Below are 20061 nucleotides of genomic sequence, written 5' to 3'. Positions count from 1 at the left end.
ACTCTGTACATTTAAATCAAGTTTTAAAAACAAACTATATTTGATTTTGACTTCGGTTTTTTATCAGTTAATAAATATTTAATTTACTAAAAGAGATATAATTGTGTAACAATGAACAGAGACTAACGCTGAATAAATTAGGGCAGTGTTAAGAAAAATTACAGGTCTCAAAATTGTTTATGCAAGTAAAAAAGAAAGTATTATTCACTATCTGTTATGCTAAAAAGTCTAAGCAATTTCCATTTTACGATTACAAAATAAAAGTTTTAAAAAGCAAAAGGTTGTTGTTAATGCTTACAATTGCATTAAAGTTTTATAAAAAAAAATTCTATACTTGATTATGATCTCGATTTATTTTATCGGTAATTTATATAACTTAAGTTACGAAAAGAGACATACTTTTCTACACTGGTTAGAGGTATAGGGGGAGGGTTGAGATCTCACAAACATGTTTAACCCCGCCGCATTTTTGCGCCTGTCCCAAGTCAGGAGCCTCTGGCCTTTGTTAGTCTTGTATTATTTAAATTTTAGTTTCTTGTGTACAATTTGGAAATTAGTATGGCGTTCATTATCACTGAACTAGTATATATTTGTTTAGGGGCCAGCTGAAGGACGCCTCCGGGTGCGGGAATTTCTCGCTACATTGAAGACCTGTTGGTGACCTTCTGCTGTTGTGTTTTTTTATTTTGGTCGGGTTGTTGTCTCTTTGACACATTCCCCATTTCCATTCTCAATTTTATACTTGCGTGAAAATAAATGGAAATTAACGCTGAAGGTTTAAAATGTGAGAAAGAAAGAAAATAACGTTTTAAAACTTGTATATGCAATATGCAAGAAAAAAAGAAAATACTATTCACTATTCCTTATGCTTAATAAGTCTACGGCATTTTCTCTTCACGGTTTGTTAGCATTACTTTAGGATAAATAATACATTTCGGCTACAACAGGATTACTTCTATAGCTGCATCAACTGGTCGTTGCATAATATTCATTTACGCACAATGAATGTAAACTTTTGTGTTGTATTTAGAAGAGTGATCTTTAAATATTTTTAAAGCAATTAATTGCCGTGGGAAGAAGATACGCATCTCAGTGATCAACAGTGCGTAGTTGAACTTGAACTTGACTTCGCTCACAATATTGAATGCTAAAAATAGTGACATCAATTTTGTCCACGAGATTTTTATTTGGCGGGAAATAGTATCATGTAACAGTAAACTCAGGTGACCATTCTGGATAACCGTGGGAAAGTTCATTCAACAAGGTTTAAACTTGCTTTGTAAAAAATTGACATAAATGTGTGTGCGTTAAGATTGAGGTTCTAGAAGGTCCTTTTACAATTGATTAACCGGATTCTAAATTATAGTCCTTTTCTGATTAAACCAACATCAGTCTTTTATTTTTACGTTTCTCAGTCAACAGAGGACATAAAACCGGACATTATTTATACGTCCATAGTCAACACTATATATTATAAATGGTAGATGAAAACAGGATGCATGTATTTCAGTTCCTGATGGGCGTTGGTAGAGATCCTCTGTGAAAATTTGTCGATATCGTAAAAATCTGATCCAATTTTTTTTTTACATATTTCTTTCGTGAAATACGATATAATTTCATTTCAATATTCTATTTTATAAATTGTTGAAATACTTCTATTTATATTTTGCCGAGGATTTTAACAAGCAGTAAAATATGGACGGATTGCGCTAATCCAATTTTATTTTAAAGAATTAAAGATCAATAACAGATCATTACGGATAAAAAAACACAAGATTTTTTTCTCCATATAAATAAATAAGGTTGTGATTATTGTGTTGTGTCTAGGCGGCGAATGTATCTCAGTATTTATGAATAAAGGGCTGCCACATTGCATACATACAAAACTATTTGTCACTTTACAGTTTCTTTTTTAAATTCAAATATTTCAAGTCGGTAATCTACCGAGGTAGTGAAACATAATATTTTACATTTCAAAATAAATTGAAAGTATTAAACAGAGTTCACTTGTTGATCTGATAAATTAACTCTTGGGTTTAATTTAGATTGAACATATAACCGTAAAAACATCATTCTGTTTTAAGCCAGTTGATATTAATTATATAATATTGAACTATTAATGAACCGAATATTGCTCATACATATAACCGTAAAAACATCATTTTGATTTAAGTCAGTTGATATTAATTATATAATATTGAACTATTAATGAACCGAATATTGCTCACTGAGTAGGTCATAAAAGGTACTGATTGTGGTAAAATCATCTTTGTTGAAAAAACAAAAATTATGACCGGATCGGACGATAATGAAAATACAAAATAAGTGTTTTATTCGTATTTTATACGTTGTACGTTGCCTGTCATAAAACAATGACATGGGCATATACATACAAAAATAATTATCTTATTTTAATAAAAATGTCACACTTTTATCTGACAATGAAATGACATTTAAATACCGTATTTTAAAGAACACAGGTGCAATCAAGATCGATTAAATGTACAAAGGTAATAAATCTGGCTAATCCGATGATGTTGTAACGCGTCATTAATTTTCAGTTCATGCGATGGGCAATAAACCAATTAACAGCCACTCGGTGTTGGGAGAGAATCTTTGGAGGAAATTGGGAGTATAATCCGTGATTCGAGTGTCAATCCGCTACACACGGAAATCGGTGATTAGAGTTCGCGATTACATACTCTCTGGGTGTACTGTATAAAGGGCAATAACTCCTAAAGGGGTCAACTGACCATTTCAGTCATGTTGACTTATTTGTAAATCTTACTTTGCTGAACATTATTCCTGTTTACAGTTTATCTCTATCTATAATAATATTCAAGATAATAACCAAAAACAGCAAAATTTCCTTAAAATTACCAATTCAGGGGCAGCAACCCAACAACGGGTTGTCTGATTCATCTGAAAATTTCAGGGCAGATAGATCTTGACCTGATAAACAATATTACCCTTTGTCAGATATGCTCTAAATGCTTTGGTTTTTGAGTTATAAGCCAAAAACTGCATTTGACCCCTATGTTCTATTTTTAGCAATGGTGACCATGTTTGTTGATAGATCAAAATTTCGGATACAATTTATAAATTAGATACCCTAACATTCAGTTAAAGTTTGAAAGTATTTGGCCCAGTAGTTTCAGAGGAGAAGATTCTTGAATAGTTTACGACGACAGATGACGGACGACGACGGACGCCAAGTGATGGCATAAGCTCACTTGTCCCTTCGGGACAGGTGAGCTAAAAAATTATAATTGGAAATTCTAATATGATGTGCTTCTTTCGCTTTGTGAACAAACCCATGCTCTAAATCCAATAAAATTTGTTTGCACATGCGTATATTGACTTCTTAAGAATAATGAATTTTATCAAATTATCATGCACTTAATATATTTCCTTAACTTTAAAACTCTTTAATGGTGCACATGATGTTACTAATTCATTCATTATGACTAATGTGTTGCATTCTGAAATTGACATATCTGACCTAGATAGTACAACCGTTCATGCTGACTGTTCAAACTCCTCCCTCTGAAAAATCACAGTGCCAGCCATTTGCTTCTTTACAAACAAAAAAGGGAGGTTCATGGAAGAGCCTACACAAACGCTTTTACACTTATACTTATCGGACATAGAAATTACCTTAATTGTCCTATTCAGAATCAAAATAATTGATGCAAGCTATACTTTATTGTAGTTTTGACATGGGTAGGCATTATATTCGAGTTATTTTGGCCCTCACTATCGCTTAGGAAAAAATAATCACGAATTTAATGCCTACCCATGTTAAAACTACAATAAAGTATAGCTTGCATCAATTATTTCTTAAATCAGAACAAGTAATCATTTTGTAAGGGTGGAAACTGCAACAGAAAAAAACACCTCTATTTGAAAATTAGAACTTTTACCCAATTGTGAACAGCCTAACCCAGCCTTCATGCTTAACCACAAGTCCTACGGCATTGGTTGTAAAATTGCTCTTGGGCTTGTAAAATTCTTCTCTACAAGCCAACAGGATCCAACTAAAACTTTCAAAAAATGAGCGTCTAGCTTGTGGACTCAAAAGTTAAGCGTGAAGGCTGCTAACCAGTCCTAAGATTAAATCAAGAAGAGGGTGAGGTACATTTTTTATATCTATGTCCTTAATATAATCACAAAAGAAAAACTTTTTTTATCTCATGTTGTTATTAACCAATTCCCGAAGGTAAAATACCAGAATACAAATTACTTGTTTAAATATATATTGATAATGATAACTGGAGAAAACATATTTTTATCTTTACTGTGCAAATTTATAGCTTAATTTTGCTGATAGGATACAGCGCAATTGTACTGGATTAAAATCATTACTGATTATTTACTCAGCAATGCTTATTACACTTACAGTAATAGAAAATGTTAATTACAAATGTATATAACAATCAGAGTTATCTCTCTTTATTCACCATAGGTTTAAATGTTCTAAAATAGCAAATAGCTAAAGGTTGTATTGACCACTAAGGAAAATATTTTTCACATTTAAATATTTTAGTACTACATGCACTATGATAAATGAAAGTAGCAAGAATATTGATAAGCTATCAATGCACCTTTACTAAAGCTATTTATTGTTTGTATTCATTGATGAGGGTCTTAATGGGGGTATACGTACCTTCATGAAGAAAACGGTAAATGACGTTAACTTATTTTGATGCATGAGGATAAAATGTACGCTTTCTTTAAGGGGAAAGGACAAAAAAACTGATGGTTACGTTAATTTTTGAGACCTCGATCAGGCTCTGACCAATCACGATCAGGATATTTGACACAGTAAAATATTAACCAATTTGACGCTTACAATAGCAGAAATGACCGTTTGACATTTAATGGTAAAAGGCATTCCTACCCAAGTTGATGTCATTTGGATTACCAGTAAGGCAATATTGTCCATCGACAAAGACACACCAATATGACAATAAGAAGATTAATTAACACTCTACATTACAACGAATGCATGATGCTCATTTTGATTTCAGAGCATCATATAATTGCAAGGATCTATAATATTCAACTATCACCACATATTATGAATACATCAATGATTCATCTAATAGCATTTACACACATTTTTGACGAGAATATACACAAATTTTATGCATGCAGCACTAAAAAATGTGCAGGGAAATCAACCGAAAATGGTTGGTAAAGTAATGTTTGATGAAATCCTTTTGATTACTGTGCGTAGATATTTACTTTTTTGTTTTAAAACAATGTATTCATGTGTACCTAATCTAGATTTTGGAAAATTTTGTTATCAAAGCCGCAAACTTTGCTGCGACAAGTTGGCCACCATCTTTTACAAGGTGCCCGTATGTGCGGGCGGAAATGACGTTTTCGGCGCAAAGCTGCAACTGCAAGAAACTATAGAATTCTTTCTATTCGTGATTATGTAGTTAAAAGTTCCCTCCAATAAAATTTGTTTTACTGAAGAGACCATAATGATCTTAAATCACTTATATGGATGTGCTCGCACACAAGTTAAAAAACTTGTACTTTGGTCATTAGTCAGATCCGTACAAAAAATCACGTGGTCAATCTGCAGATAGTGAGAACACTTTCCCACCCAGTATCAATCCCTTCTGTCATCATGGATACAGACACAAAGAAACTTTTTGAGTAAGATTATTTTTGTTTTTTTATTATTCTCAAATAAGTTACATCCAGATGCATGAAAAAAAATTGTCATTCAACAGTCATGATAGTTATAACTTCTATAATTTTCACTTTCATTTTTAATCCCCAGTTGCACTAGTCCAAATAATTAAATGAATTATGACATCTTGAAAGTCTATTATATTTTTTTCTTTGACGCCTTACGTCGTCAAGAAGGCATCAAAACAAAAATACAAAATAGCCTTCTAAATCATCATAATTATTTGGACTACTGATAATGATGCTGAGACTTCTATTTCTATAAGTTATTTATGAAAGCCGTGGTGTAGTGGGGGCCTTGGTTGGTCAAAGGTGTCCCCTACTTTGAGCGGTTGGTCAAAGGTGTCCCCTACTTTGACCTGGAGATCAATCGTCTGATATCTCTCTGGTTTTTCTGTTTCCACCGAGTGACCCGGTGGTTCTCTCCGAGTACTTCGGCTTCCTCCACCATAATAACAGACTTCCCAGTGTCCTAGCACTCCCTTTGTGTTGGGTGGGGATTGAATTGTCCTTTAAAAATAATTGTCGTATAAATATACGTTAGTGACACATCTCCATTAATCCCGATAGGGAGTGTACATGGATGCCACTGTACCCTCGCAGTTTTCGAGGGGTTCTTCGGATATCGGAGGCATTTACCAGTACATACATACAGTGGTTAGTGGATCAAACTACTAACACTAAAGTTCCTGGTTCAATCTCCGTTACGGGGGGAAAATTTCAGGGACTGAATTTTCGGCTCTCCCCCAACACCATTTGCTAGTATGGTCTTGAGAAATGATGATAATCCATCGGAAGGTGATGAGAAATGACTGACCTGTGTTAAGAGAGAGCCATATCTCTTGCACATAACAGACACCCTTGTACATTTTGAAAAAGTGGATGCTAATGCCGCTACATTTAGGCAGCACTCTCTCCAGCAAAGTGGAGAGGGATTAATATAAGAACTTTGCAATAACTTGTTTCCCAATCCACTATAAATAAATAAGTTTAAACTAATGCTATAATTTATGAGTATTATGATTTTTTACTTTGACCCCTTCTCAGTCATTAGCGAAAAAATTAAGTAGCCTTTCAAGCTGTCAATTATATGCCAGTTCCAGGATACAGTACTAAGTTGAATCACCACATGACCAAATTGTAGGCATTGTCACTTAACTCCATAATGACGCCTTTTGATGCCTGTGTAGTGCCTCAGGCTTAGTTGAAACATCTTGCCTACAAAAAATCTGTAATAGACTTAATAAAATTTGTATCTATATAAAAAAAATATTCATGAGAATATCTGACTGGAATTTTATTGATGAAATATTCGTTTTCACAATGCAATCATACTTTAAACCTGATAAAAAAATTTATTGAAAAAAACCTATGCAAATCAAGTATATGTACACAAAAAAAATCTGTGAAGAAACTATTGAAAGTACTATCAGTTCAAGATGTTTAATCAAAGGGATTTTTTTGTACACAGGCAAATAGATGCGAAACAAGAAAAGTATATCAAGAGACTGGCGGACACAGTTGCTATCAAAAGTGTATCAGCATGGCCAGAAACAAGACCTGAAATTGTAAAAATGGTCAAGTGGACACAAAAGGTAAAATTTTTGAAGATACATGTATGGACAACATTGTTTTCACAGTTTTATCATTTATGTCATGTTATGTATTACATTGTAGTATAATTTAAGAGTTTATGCTTTCTAGAACTTTGAAGCTAGACTAGTGTACAATTACCTGCTACAGAAGATGATGCAATCTCAACTAAAATAGTCGACTGAAAGAAGTCATATGCAATAATTTAAAAAAAGTTATGTTTGATATTTCACTATTGCAAAATGCACCATATTTTGAGTACCATACAATAAAATGTGACAAATATGATGGTGTGCAATTTCACACAGATTTTGTAACAATGGGTAGAAAATTATTTGTGTTTAGGTTATAAATGTTCATCTTCTGTTAAAACTGTAAACCGAATTCTTTATCATGTTTATAAATTTTATAATAATTAATATGAATGATCCTGTCTGGTTAATAATAATTAAGGTATCATATATATTGTATATCAAGCTGGGAAATTATTGGTGGGTGGGTTATGCTTTTCTTACAAAAAAAACCCAAAACATGAAACAATCTGTGAAAAATTATAATTTTTTGTAGTTTTCAATTTCTCTTCTTGCAGGAATTAGAAACATTAGGAGCCACCACCCATTTAGAAGAATTAGGCGATCAGGTCATGCCTGATGGCACAAAGTTACCCTTGCCTCCTGTATTACTTGCCACACTTGGTACAGATCCAAAAAAGAAGACATTATTGGTTTATGGACATTTAGATGTGCAACCAGCACACAAGGTCTACATTTAGTTTTCATGTATACAGTTTAGAAAAATGTCTTGCAGGGTTTTGAAGAAAGATTTAAGCCAGTGGGACATTTAACTATTTTTTAATTAAGGAATACATTGAAAGGGTTCAACCACTGGTGTTCTTACTGCAATAATATAGGTTAAATCAATAAGATGTTATTTACCATGTTTTCTTCATCGTTTCATGTGGCAACACTGTTCTGTTGCAATTTTAAATGGCAGTAGTTATTAATATAAATAAGATAGCCAATTTATATGTCAAAATAGGGCCTTCAATACAGAGTCTTGGCTCACACCGAACAGCAAGCCTTAAAGTGCACCAAATGTGACTATTGTAAAACAATTCAAACAGGAAAACCAACAGTCATGACAGCCTATCTAATAAAGTATATAAAAACAGGAAACCAGAAACACTTATGAAATGATGAACCACACAAACAAATGAAAAAACCACAGAACAACATTGTTTACACTAACAACAAGCTCCTGACTTAATGTTGTGATATATATATTCATTCTTATACTGATAAAAGTTGATTTTCATAAAACTTGTATAAGCTTGTTGAAATAAACTTTTATATATACTTATAAAGTTTTTTTACAGTCTTAACAGTGCGATGAATATATAACTGTTATTTAATTTTCAGGATGATGGCTGGGATACAGAACCATTTGTACTGACAGAAGTAGATGGGAAATTATATGGCCGAGGTTCCACAGATGATAAGGTATACTGAGGATAAATGTTTTAATTGTGTCTCCAAATATATGACCTAACTAAAATATTCTAGAAAAAACTTATGCAGTCTTTGCGCTAAACCACAGGCACACCAGCCATTGATTGTAAATATGCTGTCAGGTCTGTAAACATCAGCTGTACAGGCCAATAGATAGCTGAAATCTCGTAAAAATCAGCCATGGGCCTCTAGATTCAAACATCATAAAGACTGCTTATGTCACTGGTTTTGGAAAAACTTCAAGGCAAATGGCTCGGACTATGAATTTATTTTCCTCCATTGAATATCAATTTCCATTTTTTAATTGTTTTCAGCAAGTAACCACCAGTTTAAATACTCAACATAAAAAAGAACTCTCTATTTTTCTGTTTAAAAAGCTATATGCTGCCTCTAAAGATAAAAAAATTCATAAGGGTTCCGCGGAACCCAGTGTCTCGCCTACTTTTGCTGTAACTCCCAGGCTCAACAAAAATGAGGAAAACAATCAATAAAAATATTCCTCTTGATACTATCTTTTGATTGTAAGAAGGTTCTGTCCAAGTTTGGTAAAAATTTCAGGATAGTTTATGATTCGAATAAATGTTTTAAAACTTTAACTGCAGACTGTATGTAATGTTGACTGGAAGAAAAACTAAATCCATTTATAGATAAAAATACAGATACACAGGTACCAAATATTAAAAAAAAATCCTTTCTAGATACTAGCTTTTGATCATAAACAAGCTTCTGTCCAAGTTTGGTACAAATTTAAAATAGTATAAGAAAGTCATTAAAATTTTTTTGAAAATTTAACCACAGAGTGAATGTGTTGTTTTCTGGCAGAAAACCTAAGTCAATTTAAAAGTATAATACGGAAAAAAATAATTATTTTTTTTACAAAATTTACTTCTGGATACAATCTTATGATCATAACCAAGCTTTTGTCCAAGTTTGGTACAAACCCAGGATAGTTAAAGAAAGTTATTAAAATTTTAAAAACTTTAACCACAGAGTGAATGTAATGTTTCCAGGCAGAAAAACTAAGTCCATTTATAAATAAAATACAGAAAAAATGGAATTTTATTTTTACAAAATTTACTTCTGGATACTATCTTATGATCATAAACAAGCTTCTGTCCAAGTTTGGAAGAAATCCAGTGTAGTTTAAGAAAGTTATCAAATTTTCAAAAACTTTAACCACAGAGTGAATATTGTTGACGCCGCCGCCGCCGACGGAATGTAGGATCGCTTAGTCTCGCTTTTTCGACTAAAGTCGAAGGCTCGACAAAAAGGCTATTTAGTAGTTCAATAACTGCTCAATGGTATCCTTTTTAAATTTTATAATTGATAAAATGTTTACTCTTTGTATAAATATTTTTTTGCTGTTTTTTTATTAATTTTCTTTGATAAATTTATTAGCAGGGGTTAAAAATTTTTGTTACAGCTAACTAGCCCAGGACTTATTGGCAGCAGGATTTTACTAGCCCTGTTGGAAGAACTGCTAGTCCATCAAACCTGACCGCTAGCTCTAGTATGCCTTAAAAATCAAGAGTTTGATGCATAATACAAAGTGGGTGTCCTTTGTTTTGAAGGAGACATTATACACTATTTAATAATTTTTGTTGATCTCTTATTTATTCTTTTGGTGCTTAACCTATCTTAGTTGTTCCCACATTCAAAGCAGACTTTTTATTGGCGTACTTGGGGCAACTAACGGCAATATTCACAGAGCATTGTCTGTTTTTTCATCAGCAACAGCCAACCTTGCCAGGGGAATCATTGTGTCCCAGTTCTGCCAACTTTTCAGGAAGTGAATGCGTGATTTGGAGATCAAAGATAAAATACAATAGATCATAGGAAAATGCCGCCAAATAAGCATGAACATGTGAGAGTCTCGCACTAAAGACTTGACAGCCCTGCTGTCCTGGACACTATTATATTTTTTTCCGCGGCTTTTCCCTGTCGTATTTAGCATTTTTGGGGGATGAATTGTCAGCCTCGTTACTTCCTTCATCTACTGTTTTTCGTTTTGAAACTGACAAAGTTCCTGCGGTTCCCGTACTAAAATATTAAGAAATATTTTGTTGTCTTGTTTCGTGCTCAAGAGCTGTGCAACAAGACAGGTCAATACCAATCAATACATCATACCCCCAAATACCGTTAATTGAAAATCTCGGCACGATAAGCAATGTACAATACCCCAAGCCATGGTATGAGAAATAGATATTTAAAGTACGATAATTGCAATCAACACGTGATACCAGGCCACCCAGACATGCCAGAGTTATTTGTTGTATTTTAAAATATGTACAACAGGACCTGTACAAACCAGTTCAAATTCTTGGAATCCCGGATGACTTAATTGAATCGAAATGGCTTACATAGAATAGTGATGAAGTGATTTTTCACTTTCTATTTTGGCCGGCGTCGAGAATTTTTTGTTACTAGTCCGTCGGGCATATCGGATTACACATTTTAATTGCCCGAGGTATAAATGATCTAGTCCCGGGCGTCGGGCTAGTGGATTTTTTAACCCCTGATTAGACATGTAGAAAGAAGTATTGTATGAAAATTCAGGTTAACATGTATCTGTATTAAACTGATCAAATTTAATAGGAAGGTTTTAAGATGCCCACTAAATTGGATACTGCCCCATTTGGGCCTATCCAAATTTAGTGTTGGTGGAATTAACAATTTTGTGATAGTTTTTGATAAATTATTCATCTTTTTGTAGATTTAGAGCAATTAAGAGAGTATATATAGACAATAGTTATTGTTGAAGATTGTGCACTGACCTATATATCTAGAAATTAGATTTCTATGACTATTGTCCAAATGATGTATTGAACCTATAATCTCCTTTTATTCATTTCCATGCAAGACAAGATTATCAGAATTAAATGATACTCTCCACAAGAGACCAACATGACACAGAAATTAACAATTATAAGTCACTGTATGGCCCTCAAAAATGAGCAAAGCCCATACAGCATAGTCAGCTATAAAAGGCCCTGAACTGACAATGTAAATCAATTCAAAGAAAAAAACTAATGGCCCAATTTATTTACAAAAGATGAAGGAAAAATAATTATGTAACACATAAACAAACGACAACCACTGAATAACAGGCTCCTGACATGGGACAGGCACATACATAGAGAATGTGGCAGGGTTATAGTATATTTTGAATCTGATACTTTTTCAGGGTCCTGTATTAGACTGGATAAACACACTGGAAGCTATGCAAGAACTGAAACAGGACATTCCTATCAACATCAAGGTAGTATTAAAGGATATTTACTGCTGTTATTCAAATAAAAAAATATTTTATTTTTTAACAACATTTTAAAAATAAATTACCGTAGAAAGGCTTGTATCTCCAAAATTGGACCTTCCAGAAGGGGTGTGGACTATAGAGTATAATAAGCAAGAAATAAGAGAACTAGTTCATTTTCGCAGCCAAGGTGGTTTGTTTATGTTCCAACATCCTTGTTATTGATATTGTATTTCTCCAGGCACTATGGCTTCCTCCACCAATTAAAAATGACTGCCATGAAATAGCCTAGATGTGGTGCTTAAAAGTAGCGTTAAAACACCAAAATTCAAAAATCAATCTAGTTTTAACATGACTATCTGTGATTCTTACACCACTACTTTATTCAAATTTATAATTTAATAATGGTTTATTTTAGTTTATGCTAGAAGGTATGGAAGAATCAGGATCAGAAGGTCTAGATGATTTAGTTTTTTCCAAGAAAGATACATTCTTAAAGGTAAATATATAATATATTGAACTAACCAGGGAAATAATTGACTGTAACATATATTACAGAAGCTTCTTTTTCAACTTAAATTATATTTGATTTTTTATTCATCATTGTTCGTTTGATCTGAGCATATATGGATCAATAAGAATAATACACATGTACTTAGATTAAGGGGAGACAACACTATATTTCTGTACATTTGCTGTTTCTAGCTAAGACATGAACAATTTTTTTTGTGCATATGTGATAAAATGTTATGTATCAGGTTAATTTATAATATTGTAAAAGTTAAGGAAAATTGTCTAATTAACATTTTAAAAGTTTTAAATTTGTAAATGTTTTTAAGTATATTGGATTTGTTTTTTATTTTGCTGAAGATTTCATCTTGATAAATTTAATGCCCTAATAATTTGACTAAAACCTGTAAAATAAATCCTAAATGTCAGAATTAGTGTTATTTGTTAGTTGCACAAATTTATAAGTGTTACAGTAATTTCATTGCAACGTATGGCATTGGAAATGTTTCAGTAATTAAGGAGATCTTAATCTAAAACCAAATTTGAACTTTTTGTTATAAACATTTTAGGATGTGGATTATGTCTGTATCTCTGATAACTACTGGCTTGGGAAGACAAAACCTTGTATTACATATGGATTGAGGTAAGTTCTCCTTACATATGGATTGAGTTAAGTTCTCCTTACATATGGATTGAGGTAAGTTCTCCTTACATATGGATTGAGGTAAGTTCTCCTTACATATGGATTGAGGTAAGTTCTCCTGTGTTGCAATTCTGTATTTATAGATAATGCAATTTCCCATAGGAACTCCCTTGCGGCTAAAGCTGTGCAACTTTTTTTTTTGAAGTTTGGTAAAAAAAAATATTACCTAAAACAGAAAGATGATATGCACTACTTTGTATTTTAAAGGTAAAAACATAAGGCTGTGTGGCATAATTTCAACATTTATATGCCCAAACTTCTAGCAGTTTAAACTTATAATACAAAAGTTCTGTACTACACTAACCTTTAATTTTGGTCTGCCTCAGTATTCATTTTTCACCGTAACCTTGTGTTTTTATAATGGTAATATTCCCAAGCTATTTCTCTATTAGCAAAATGATCATAATTAGATGAAACATAGAAATCATATCTGGGAACCATTATGTTAACAAATTAAAATATCTTTGACCATTATACATTGTTATATATCTCCCTAAAAGAGGCTTGGCTTGTGAAAAAGCTGTATCAACAAAGTGCAATTTCGAGCCTTATTTAGGTAGAAAACTTTTGTTGTAATATTTCTATTCAAAGAGCTACAGTGACATATATATTTCATTTCGTATACAATTGAGTTTTTCCAATTGCTATTTTTAGCAATTATATATAGAGGGAAACTAGTATGTATAACTAGTTCTGATGCTAGTTCTGCAACAGTACGTACTATTTATAAAGTTTGATGTTAGGTGTATAAAGCATGAGAAAAGTTTTGCTGTTTCTACGGTAGGGGTTTTATGGTACTATACAAAGTTCAGCCTTTTAAAAATGTGTTACATGTAGTATCGAAAGGTGCTTGTAGTTACGTTGAATCAAAGTTTACTCATAATAGTATATATACAGTTGCTGCTATGTTTATAACATGTATTTATATGTTGTTTGAATCAAAGAAATCTGTACAATAAAATGAAAAAAAATATTGCATCACAAGAGAAAATAATATGTTACTGCAAGCAACTTATCCTATTTTTGTGTTTGTTTTGTTTATGGCCTATTGAATTTAGAGAAGAAATACTTTAAATTAGGACAAACATGGCGAGGGAGAATTAAACTATAGTTATTTAATTTGCACATGTCCGTTTTCATCTTGCCCTATCAAGAATGTTTATTTAAAAACTAAATTAAATGTATTTTACAGGGATGGTTTCAGGCTGGGTACAATAGTTCAAATTGAGAAAAAAAAATATTGTATAACATTTATCCAACTACGCTCTCCATAATTGTTAAGAGTTCCGCTCCATTAACCTCATGTACTGGATCCATGTCTGTCCATGCTGTCATTAAACAAAAACTTCTAATTTGTTGCATACCAGTATGTCAAATTTTCCATCAGAATTTAACATTGAAATTTTAAATTAGGCGATTGTATATTGTTTACTCTGCTTCCTTGGTACATAAAATAATATTGTTTTCTTATTGGATTTCAGAGGCATTTGTTACTTTTTTCTGGAAGTGGTGTGTTCTACGAAGGATTTACATTCCGGTGTATTTGGAGGAACAGTGTAAGTTAGTCAAAGAAATTATTTTATTTTTATACAGAGATCAATTAAATAGTCATATTTCATACTGTAAGTGTTGATGTCACTGCAAGATTTCTTACAGGACAATAAGATTGGTTGGTCATACTGTCTCTGAGCTGATGATTTTTTTCGAGAAAAAACAAACAGCTAAATATATATAAAAAAACAAGATGTGGTATGATTGCCAATGAGAAAACTCTCCACAAGTGACCAAAATGACACACATCTATAGGTCACCGTAAGGCCTTCAACAATGAGCAAAGCTCATACTGCATAGTCAGCTATAAAAGGACTTGAAATGACAAGGTAAAACAAATCAAACGAAAAACTAACAGCCTTATTTATATAAAAAAAAAAGAAGTTTATTTTGCATGGCAATAAGAATTGTGTGCTCGTATTTGCATGGCAATGTTGGTTTTTTTTTTCCAAAAAAATGAAACAGCAGAATCTGGTTAATTTGGGGAACTTATTTGCTGTATTAATTTAACAGAACTTTGATTCATTTATTAAATGCATATGCAAATGTGTGCATTGCTGATTATTTGAAAAGTTAACCAAAGAAAATTTTTAAAAAATCGTATATTTTTTCTATAAATAGACATGAGGCAATGACAGATTTAACAGCAATATTAGGATCATTAGTGGATGTAAATGGGAAAATACTGATTCCAGGTATCTATGATACAGTAGCACCTGTTACAGATGAGGAAAGAAAGTCATATGGTCCAATAGATTTTGATTTGGTAAGTTTCTTGTAATTACAGTAAATTTTTAACCCTGTATCTAAGAAGGGCAATATAGCATTATGCACACTTCATTTTGCCATCCCTTTATTGTCACAAGTTCAGTTTCCAGATGATACGTCTAGTACTACTTGACCCAATTTGTTGAAATTTGAACCCAATGTCATGAATTGTAGGTCAAGTTTGATTTTAAATACTTTTGACATTTATTGATCAAGGGCACTTTACTAATCTTTAAAATTAGATTTTAATAACCGGATTTTTGTGACAAAAATTTCGGTTATTGATTTGGTGATGTACAGCGGTTGGGGGGTTGGGCGGGTGGCAACCAAATGTTGTCCGTGCATTTACTCATGAACCCTTCAACAAAAGCTTTTCAAATTTCGATATGTTGTTACAGACAACAAAATGAAGGTCAAGTTCAATAATGACACAAAGACTAACAAACTTAAAAAAATATTCAACATCTTATTGATCTCTTTATAGTACCTAATGGATTTTCTTTTGTCTTTAGGAAGAATACAGAAAAGATGTTGGTGTGACTAAATTGATCCACGACAATAAACCAGATGCATTGATGCACAGATGGAGATTCCCCTCTTTGTCAATTCACGGTAAAGCGTAAATTTAGATTAATTTCATTCAATTCTTTATTATCCATGCAATAACAATTTCAGTTAATTCCATGGGTATGAGTAAATCAAAATTTAAATGTTGTATTAAGTACAAATTATTTATAGGTTAATATGCAAACTTTGCATACCTGCCAACATTTCAAAATGCCCATTGGGGTTTTGCGTGCAAAATCGCTCTTGTAGTCCTACAAAACCATTAAGGGGGCCTTCAAATGTATTTTATTGTTGGTTTTTTTTGGCTTCTTCATACTTTTAAAAGCCTATAGCAATAATAAAACTACTGTTTTGTCTAAAATTGTAGACAAAAATGTTTTTACAAAATTTCCATTTCAGAGCTTCCATGGGGGAAATCCCCCATTAATAGTGACAGTTGACAGGTATGCCTTTAGCGGCTTCACCAAATCAAATTTCTTAAAATACATTTTTTCTTCAGTCCACAAAGATTGGTTTCGACTCAAGTAAATTAATCCACATTAAACACAGTGGGCACAAAAGTATGAAAAGATGGGCTCAGATATATGTGATATTGAAATAAAAAAGACTTGAAAAACCAAAACTGGTACAGAATAAATAAAATTTGTAATAGGTTGATCTGCACGTACAAGATGTCTTTGCATGGTTGATAACGTACCGGTGAATGCATTTATTATTGTAATTCCCTTTGATTTAAATATTTATTACTGCAAAGCCCTTACTACTGATTTTTATTGCAATTTGAAGACCTATTGTGGGATTTATTGCAAGTGATTGAAAAAAAAGAATAATGGGAATAAGAGGAAAATAGATAGAACTGTGAAAACCAGCAATACTCTTTTAGTCTTTATTTTTAACAGTTTTCAATATCCATTTTAATTCTAGGAGTTGAGGGAGCTTTTTCGGGAGCAGGAGCTAAGACTGTGATCCCACGTAAAGTAATTGGAAAGTTCTCTATCAGACTTGTACCAGATCAGTTACCAGAGGAAGTAGAAAAGAAAGTTAAAGCACATATTGATAATGTTGTTAAAAAACAAGGAAGTCCAAACAAAGTCAGGTTTGTTGAAAATATACATATAGATTCCATAACTGCAACAAGTATGTTACGATATTTCTCCACTTCAGACATATTTAAAGGGCGAGCTTTTTGTATAATTAAAATTTATCTGTTGAGAGTGGAGATATATCGTAATACATAAGTTATAGCGGTGGAATCTGTTTTTCATCCTTCTTTTCAAACATTTGCAGGAAGTTATGTGTCGTCATCAGGCATGGTCACCTTTTTTTCATGAGGTTACAATAAGAAATTTTGAAGAAATAAGAAAATTAAATGTAAATTTAAATTTCAACCAATCATTTGCTGAGAACAGATATTTCACAAGTGATGAGAAATATTTTTCACACACCGCTCAGGAAATGTGAAAATAGCACAAAAATTAGAGAAAGTGATTTATTTCATGGGATATCATTTAATTGGAATTAAACGGTGAAAATAGTCTTCACATATATATTTACAAAATGCTTGCTATACATCAATAAAACAGCAATAATTCAGATTTTATTTTTTATTTCAGAGTACTCATTGGATATTTATCTTATTGAAATTCCCACAAAATCCTTTCTTGTATGATAATTAGATTGTAATTCTCTTTTCAGTCTATCAATGGGCCATGGAGGAAAGCCATGGGTTAGTGACTTTAACGATCCTAACTATGTAGCTGGTAGAAATGCAATGAAAACTGGTAAATCATATGTTACATTAATTTTATGCCCCATTTATTATGCCCCATTTATGGGCATTATGTTTTTTTGGTCTATGGGTCCGTTCGTTCTTTTGTCTGTTAGTCTGTCTGTCCTGCTTCGGGTTTTGGTCGAGGTAGTTTTTGATGAAGTTGAAGTCCAATCAACTTGAAACTTAATACACATGTTCCTTATGATATAATCTTTCAAATTTTATTGCCAAATTAGAGATTTTTCCCTCCATTTTCACGGTCCACTGAACATAGAAAATGATAGCGCAGATGGGGCATCTGTGTACCATGGACACATTCTTGTTTATTATACAAACGTGGATATGTTGGGAGTATGGTAATGATACAGCAAACCAACAACCCAATGAAACTAGGAGGGAAACTTGTTTGCACTCGAATGAAGGGTAACATCATTTAAAAAATGGATTTCAGAAAGAAGAAAAACTTATCATTGTTATATTGAAATTTGCAGTTTTTTGTGCTTTTGTGTAGTTAAAACATACATGCATGAATGCTTTAATTTAAGCAACATCATTTTCCAATTCAAACGAGAGGTCTTGTAATTATGGTCACTTCATACAGAAAAAGAAAGGTGATTTAGTGTACAGGAAGACACTATTCAAAAGCAATACATTTTTGAAGATTTTGTTGAGCTGAAGTATTTTCTTTTTCAAAATGTCAGCGTTTATTTGTATTACAGTAAAACTTTTTTTTTTAATTTTTTAAAAGTATCATATGACTTTTATGCTATCTGAATGTGTTTCAGTTTTTGGAGTTGAACCTGATTTAACAAGAGAAGGTGGAAGCATACCTGTGACCTTGACCTTCCAAGAAGCAACTGGCAAAAATGTGATGTTGTTACCTATTGGGGCCTCAGATGATGGTGCTCATTCACAAAACGAGAAAATTGACAGAAAAAATTATATAAATGGGGTAAGTAAAAAAAGGGTTGAAATTTGAATGCTCTCAAATTTTGTCTTTAGCATTGTTTTAAATAATGGCTTAAGGAAGAATTTAATTTCAATAATTTCATAGAAAATGTATGTTTAAGGTCAGACATAACACTACAGGGAGATAACTCTGTAAAGAACTGTAAAGATCAGCTGAACATTTTAATAAAGTTTTATTGTTAAAGAAATATTAATCTACTCAACGATCAAAATTAGTGTTCATCAATCTGATATCTATCCAATAAATATTTCTGATAAAGTGTGAGATTCAATTTTTTTTGAAATTTTCAAATTTTCTCAAAAAGTCAAAGTAAATATTTTGTTAAAATTTTATTTAAAATAAACACCCAAAATTAAATACTTGTAGTTATTAAACAAGAAAGGAACATTTATGACAAAAACTAATGTCAGCCCCCTTTAGACAAATTTGTAAAAAGTTTTTATTTCAACTAACATTCTGATTGGTTTATATCAAGTGCACTCAAAGACTGCACAACTTTATAACACAATTAAAATGCATGGCAAAGCAGTATCTTCAATCAAATGTTTAAAAAAAAATCTTTTCTATTGTAGGCAAAAGTGTTGGGAGCATATATCAAAGAGTTAGCAAAATTGTCATGAACTTTGTGGTGACCTGTTTCAGCTATTAAACAGAACTATAATTGTATTATACAGTGCCATACTTTTTGACAATCTTATTGACTGTACGATACAGCATAGTGCTAGATTTTATTTTATTTATATAAACAGCAATGGTTGGGTTTTCAACACTAATGTCTTTATGAACAAATATGATATTTATATAATTTTTGAAAAAAATAAAATATTTCTACACTAGTAATGTTTCTGATGTTAAGTTATTTATTTTCTTAGTACCAATTTTCCTGGATAACAGGTCAAATGTTTTCATTGATATTTGATTTCTAAGTACTATCTACATGCCTTTTTGTGCTTCTTTGTTACATATTTGTTTGTTTTTAAAGTGAACACAATGTTAACGACTGTACCCCTATTTTTGACGTTTATACCTATTATGTCTGTTTGTTTTATTCACACATCCTTGTCAATATAATGAATTTTCTGCAACTGTCGTACAAGTGAGAGGTTTAGCTAGCTATAAAACCAGGTTTTTAAACCACCATTTTCTACGCAAGAAAATGTC

The 20061-nt window shown here is 32.2% G+C and overlaps 2 protein-coding genes across 5 annotated transcripts in view; one reads left to right on the top strand and one right to left on the bottom strand.

Moving 5' to 3' along the window:
• Nucleotides 1-5370, bottom strand: part of LOC134683141 (uncharacterized protein DDB_G0284459-like) — a 29726-nt gene extending 24356 nt beyond the window's left edge. For 3 of the 4 annotated variants that reach the window (XM_063542255.1, XM_063542258.1, XM_063542257.1), the window contains exon 1: nucleotides 5281-5370. The gene's annotated coding sequence lies outside the window, so the exon portion shown is untranslated. Of the gene's footprint in view, nucleotides 1-5247 lie in introns of all 4 variants that reach the window. The other variant, XM_063542256.1, reaches the window with a different exon arrangement.
• Nucleotides 5371-5515: 145 nt separating this feature from the next.
• LOC134683142 (cytosolic non-specific dipeptidase-like) lies at nucleotides 5516-19740 on the top strand. The gene is made up of 14 exons (XM_063542259.1): nucleotides 5516-5670; nucleotides 7178-7301; nucleotides 7889-8059; nucleotides 8718-8798; nucleotides 11992-12066; nucleotides 12479-12559; nucleotides 13140-13213; nucleotides 14755-14829; nucleotides 15446-15590; nucleotides 16105-16204; nucleotides 17084-17255; nucleotides 17855-17940; nucleotides 18716-18882; nucleotides 19473-19740. The coding sequence occupies exons 1-14, from the start codon at nucleotides 5642-5644 to the stop codon at nucleotides 19518-19520; spliced, it is 1428 nt and encodes a 475-aa protein (XP_063398329.1). The 5' UTR covers nucleotides 5516-5641; the 3' UTR covers nucleotides 19521-19740.
• The last annotated feature ends 321 nt before the right edge of the window (nucleotides 19741-20061 follow it).

This window comes from Mytilus trossulus, chromosome 9, assembly GCF_036588685.1.
Source record: "Mytilus trossulus isolate FHL-02 chromosome 9, PNRI_Mtr1.1.1.hap1, whole genome shotgun sequence".
Lineage (NCBI taxonomy): Eukaryota > Metazoa > Mollusca > Bivalvia > Mytilida > Mytilidae > Mytilus > Mytilus trossulus.
Note: the sequence above shows the minus strand (reverse complement) of the source record. Positions and strands in the feature narration are given on the sequence as shown.

What these genes read in the sequence shown, in the direction of transcription:
- LOC134683142 (XM_063542259.1), top strand. Translation starts at nt 5,642, where the DNA reads ATGGATACAGACACAAAGAAACTTTTTGA. An exon ending in TGTATTACATATGGATTGAG is followed by an intron (nt 13,214 to 14,754) that starts GTAAGTTCTCCT and finishes ATTGGATTTCAG; the next exon opens with AGGCATTTGTTACTTTTTTC. An exon ending in TAGAAATGCAATGAAAACTG is followed by an intron (nt 17,941 to 18,715) that starts GTAAATCATATG and finishes AATGTGTTTCAG; the next exon opens with TTTTTGGAGTTGAACCTGAT.